A 6,007-nucleotide genomic window follows, 5' to 3' on the forward strand; every position below is an offset into this window, starting at 1 on the left:
TCTCTTACAGAAGAGCTGGAGGAAATGACTTGTCCTCACTCCAGCCAACCTCCATAACGTACCTATTAACCAGAGTACAGTCTTTAAGGTTAGCTGCTCTGCTCTCTTGGGGCAATGGCTGTCCTATAGTAGTATGGCAGGCTACACTGACAGAAGGAAGTTTTTGATTACTGTAGGAACTCCATTCCCTGAGTAATGGTAGCTAGGCCAACAGAAGTATTCCTTCAGCACAGCTGTGATCACACAAAAAATGAGACTGGTGTAACACTAGTGCTCAACAATGTGGGGTTTTTGTTTGTTTGTTTGTTTTAACACCACTGAGTGCCATAGCTATGTCAATCCAAGCTTTAAATGTAGACCTAGATCTAGGAGCGTTGTGCAGATAAGCTCATCAACAATAGTTATATGCACATAGACAAAGAAACATTCAATGATTCCTAAGAACATTCCTAAGAACAACTTGACAATTTCAACCAGAATGTGTAAGTTGTACAGACAGTTTTCCCCAGTCATCAGAGGATGTGAGCTGCATAAATGCCAAATAAGAAATGCTAGTCTGGTCCTTATCTTTACTAATGTCTGATCAGTGTGGGAATTACATATTCTTCAAAATATTTAGTTTAAATGAACTAACTGGTACCTTTTTCTGTAGCCATTTGTTATACATGACATGGAAACGCTGTGTATGGCAGAGAAGACTCTGGTGGCAAAACTGGTAGCCAATGGAATCCAGAACAAGGAAGCAGAAGTACGAATCTTCCATTGTTGCCAGTGTACATCTGTAGAGACTGTAACAGAACTTACTGAATTTGCCAAATCTATCCCTGGCTTCTCAAATCTTGATTTGAATGATCAGGTGACTCTGTTAAAATACGGCGTTTATGAAGCCATTTTTGCCATGCTAGCTTCTGTCATGAACAAAGATGGGATGCTGGTAGCCTATGGAAATGGATTTATAACTCGGGAGTTCCTGAAAAGCCTAAGAAAGCCATTTTGTGATATTATGGAGCCAAAGTTTGATTTTGCAATGAAATTCAATGCACTGGAGCTGGATGATAGTGACATATCCCTTTTTGTGGCAGCTATCATTTGCTGTGGAGGTAAGAGTTGAATAGATATTCTTTGAAATAATATTTAGGATTTCACTCCTGTCATTTAATAATTAAAAATGGAAATGTATGTTTGTTGCAATTTAGGAAATTATGACAATTCAGTTCTGCCACACACAACTTATGGTTGTCTTATGTTTGCTACAAGACAAATACTCATTAAGGCCTTAATTCTGCAATGTATTGTGCAAGGGTCTGTACGTGTACAACACGTTGTTGGATTAGTTCCCATAGAGTTGGGCATGAAGATATATTTCTAAACTCTGAAACAGGCAGAGAAATGCAACTATGGGATTGATAGTGGAGTTGGCTATTCTGGTTTCTTCTAATCTCATCCTTGGAGGCAGATAAAATTATAGTTTTGATGTGGCTTTCTTTATGCACAGGTGGATCCTCATTGAAATCAAAGGGTTTTATACAGGGATAGCATTCTGCTCAGGCATATTACATTGCAGGATTGTGACCTTAATTTTAATGTTTATTTTAAAAAAAATAGCATTCCTAAATTTGAGTTAAGATTATGAATGCTTTCTATTTTATAATGCCTAAAGTTGTGCTAGATCAGTGGTTCTCAAGAGTACGTGGAGGTCTTCAACTAGACATTTGCCTAGTTTTACAAAAGGCTACATAAAAAGCACTAGCAAAAAGTCAGTGCAAGCTAAAATTTTATGCAATTATTTCTTTATTCTGCTTTTATATTATACACTGACATGCAATCATAATTTATGTCAGTTGATTTATTTTAGAATTGTATGTTAAAAATGAAAAGGTAAGCAATTTTTCAATAATATTGTGCTGTGACATATTTTAACAATTTTTTTTACATAAGTAGTTAAGTGAGGTGAAACTTGGGGTACACAAGACAAATTAGACTCCTTAATGGGGAACAACCGTGTAGAAAGGCTGAGAACCATTGTGTTAGATGATTCACAGATGACCTCAAACAAATAAAGCAAAAACTTCTATCCAATATTGTTTGCAGTCCAAATGTAATAACTTAGGTGGGAGAGAATGTAACTTTAAAAAAAAAAATGGGGGAGGAAAAATTGTAGGTTGCACTTTAAAACTCCTCACAAACATTTGGAATTGCACAGTAAAAGTGGTCCAAACAACAAACTCTGCCATCCCATCTCTGGATCCTCAACCGCTCATATTAACAGGACAGCCTTTCACCTGTTTTCCCAGCATTCACATGTACTATCCCATACTTAACATACTGTATCAATTCATTCACTACATAGAAGCCACATGCCCAGCCTACATCCTGTCTCTTTTATATTTCATGGAAAGACCAAAAACCTCTGCCCCAACCTGTTACCCATCATCAAGATACCACAGTTTTACCTGATACCCTCTATGTGCACTCCAAGAATACGCCCCTGCCCCCAATCATCATTTACAGTAAGACATAAGGCCCAAGTTATCCTGTGAAAATAATTTACTGCACACAAACTGTGTTAAAAGACTAATATTAAGGTTGTAAAAGCAAGCACTCACAGTTTAGAAAATACTGGAATTAACAGTGCTCCTGTGGATATGTAATATGGAACAATTTTTAATACATGATCAAATAGGTATTTTTTCATGGGACTACTGCCTCATTCAGTGCACAAGATAGTGCTTTGGAGATAAAGTAGGGCTGCCTAGTGAATGAGAGTAGGAGTCCTGCTGTATTTGTTACAGAAGTTTGAAAATGTGAAACGAAGGACAAGAAAGTGAGAGGGGATGGTATCGTGGTTAGGGCAGTTGATTGCTATCCTGAAGAACTGGATTCTGTCCCTGCCCTTTGCCAAAGAGTTCCAATGTGATGCTTGGCAAGTTAAACCATTCTTTTCCCAGGTGGTCCCTAACTGTGCGTACAATGTGCCTCATGTTCTGGGTGCCTGACTTGAAACCATGGGGTCTGATCTTCCAAAAAAACCTGAGCAACTGAAGTAAAAAGAAGCTATGCTTTAAACACATTAATTTTAACTACACTGAAAAATCGGGGCCTATCTGTCTCAAATTTGGACATCTAAAATTAGTGGATACTTTTTACTATATTCTTTGTGTGCCTCAGTTCTCCTCTGTAAAGTGCAGATACTAACTTTCATCTTAGAGGCATTGCAAAAATAAATGTATTAATGATTGTGCAATACTCAGATACTATGTGATGAGTGCCACAAAAAAAGTTCATGGAAAAAGTTAATAATTCTGTCTTCAGAGCAGGGTTTATATAGTGTGCAGTAAATAAGGTCTGAGGCAACATGCTGAGCAACAAGGAGAAAACAAAACAGTAAATACCTGCTCAGTCACCCAGTACACTGAATAACAGAGTTCTATGGATAGGAAGGTGGAAGGAAGGAAATGTGATCATGTAAGTAAAGATGGATGGTATCATAATTAGGCTTGGCAGAATTCTAGTTATATTTAATTTCAACCAATGATACTGTTCCATAGACCACAAACTATGAGAAGAACTGGCAGGTTTTAGGAGAGGACGATCTTGCACAGTAACACTTCAGATCATCGTAGAACAATGCAGTGAATGGCAAGCACCACTTTACATCACCTTCATAGACTTTTTATGAAAGCCTTTGACAGTGTGGACAGGCAGTGCATCTGGACCATAATGCAACATTATGGAGTTCCAGGCAAACTGTTTACCAACATCAAGAAACTGTATGAAGAATACTCCTGCCAAGTCATCCATGATGGAAAATTATCGGAAAAATCCCAGGTCACAACAGGTGTACGCCAAAGCTGCCTTCTTTCTCCATTACTCTTCCTGATTGTCTTAGACTGGGTCACAAAAACAGCATATGCCAACTTAGGAAGGGGACTCCAATGGACTCAGACTAGGAAACTTGAAGATCTAGAGCTTGCAGATGACTTAGCCCTGCTTGCAGATAAATTAGAGCATATGCAAGAGAAGACAGATGCCCTACAGGAAACAGCTGAACAAGTGGGCCTCAAGATTAGTCAAGAGAAGACCAAGTTGATGCGCATTAACAATAGACAGGAAGGTAAAATGACAATCGAAGGAAAAGCAGTGCAAGAGGTTGACCAGTTTGTATACTTGAGGAGTATTATCAGCAAGAATGGGGGAACTGAAGAGGACATCAGTGCAAGAATATGAAAGGCCTTTGCCATACTATGACCAGTCTGGGGTACAAGAGCCATTTCAATAAGAACCAAACTATGCATTTTTACTTCCAATGTGAAATCAATGCTGCTGTACTGCTTGGAGGCATGGTGCATTGTCCAGAGCAACACTAAGAAAATTCAGACATTTGTCAATAAATGCCTTAGAGACAGTCTCCAGCTAAAGTGTTACAGTAGAATGCAAACAAAACCTTGTGGACCAAAACAAATCAGAAACCAATGGAGGCCCAGATTAAGAGAAAATGGCGATGGGCAGGCCACATCCTGCATAAGGACTGTGAGGGATGTATCAAGAGACAAGAGTTAGAATGGAACCAAAGGGAAAGAGGAAAAGGGGACATCCCAAACAAACATGGCGATGAAGCTTCCTGGATGAAGTAAAAGCAGCTGGCTTATGGTGAGATCAAATCAAGAGATGCAAGGATCACAAGAGATGGAGAATCACCATAGAGGCCTTATACTCCATTAGCAGCCCAAAGGACTAACAGAATGATACCGATGTGTAAATTTTTTTTGCCTGATTTTTGTCTCACTAAATTTTCACCATTGTGGGACACTATAGGGAGCAGGGGCAAGCAATAATTTAATGACAGTAGACAGTCAACAATTTAATGGCAGTAGAGTAAAAAACTTAAAGTTTTATAACAGTTAAAATACAAATTGCCAATACTACATGTAAAATAAATATTATATAAATGCTACTATATAAAATAAATATCCTTAAATCAAACTTTTGAGTTTTCAAGTAGTGCTTTTCTTACTCTGACTGCCTGACCATTTGGATTCTTACCAATGGAAACATTTTTTTTTTTTTTTTGTTGATTCGTGTGTATGGTGATCTGCTCTTTCCAAGCCTAATCATAAGTCCCATTCACGTCCTATCCTATCCAATCTGTCTTCACTCCTGAGGTGTCTCCTGGCCCAGCAAGTGATAATCTTGCCCTTCTGGATTCATCATACCGGTCCCAGTCACCTTCTGAACCCATGCCCCAGTTCCTGCCTCCACACTTCTACTAGCTCTTCATTTAATTGGTCTCTCTTCCTCCACCATAGCTTCCAGTTGATGTTAGCAGTTCAAATTTTCCTACCCAGGAGCCATGTCCAATTTCATTATTACCCTTTCTCTCCAACGCACCTTTTCCAAATCTGTTTGCCAGTCCCAGTTGTCCCTATGTACCAAAGCTCCTCATCAGATCTATCTCTCCTTCTCCCATGCCTCTCTCCCATGCCAGTTGTTCTCAGTCCCAGACTCCCTACACTCCTCCCTGCCCTCTCAGGTTCCTTGCCCTGCCAATCCCAATATTCACCCTCCATCCAAATCCCAATTTTCTTCTTCCCTCCCTAGCTAGCTGGTAGTCCTATTTTCTGCGCACAGTGCAGATTGAGCTCTTCTCACCTCTACATTCAAATCTAGCATCTTCTTCTTCCTTCCTGCTTGGATCCAACTGGAAAGTCCTAGAGAGCACAGACGAGATGGACTCTCACCTCTTACTTCAGGTTAAGAATGTTAAGAGGTGGGAAATCCACTAATCTGTAGTTGATAAGGAAAGGCTGCTGTGGCTCTGCAGTTTAAATATAGTAAGAGCCAGGTTTGCTCAGTCGTGGTTCACTCTGGATTCAGCAGCCCCTGTCCATTGGGCTTCTCAACAGGAAGCTGGGACCCCCTGCAGATACAGGCTGCCGCCACAAAGCAACCTCTGTCTGTAATGGCCTGGGTTAGCCACGGGAAGAGACTGCTCCAGCAGTATTCCCTG

The 6,007-nt window shown here is 39.8% G+C and overlaps 1 protein-coding gene across 1 annotated transcript in view; it reads left to right on the forward strand.

Moving 5' to 3' along the window:
* The window catches only part of PPARA (peroxisome proliferator activated receptor alpha), a 37,511-nt gene that overhangs the window by 18,281 nt on the left and 13,223 nt on the right, over positions 1-6,007 (forward strand). Inside the window, 1 exon segment of the mRNA XM_025187026.2 lies at positions 653-1,100. Within this exon segment, the coding sequence (XP_025042811.2) occupies positions 653-1,100 (448 nt within the window).

The sequence above is a fragment of the Pelodiscus sinensis genome, chromosome 1 (assembly GCF_049634645.1).
Source record: "Pelodiscus sinensis isolate JC-2024 chromosome 1, ASM4963464v1, whole genome shotgun sequence".
Taxonomy (NCBI): Eukaryota; Metazoa; Chordata; order Testudines; family Trionychidae; genus Pelodiscus; species Pelodiscus sinensis.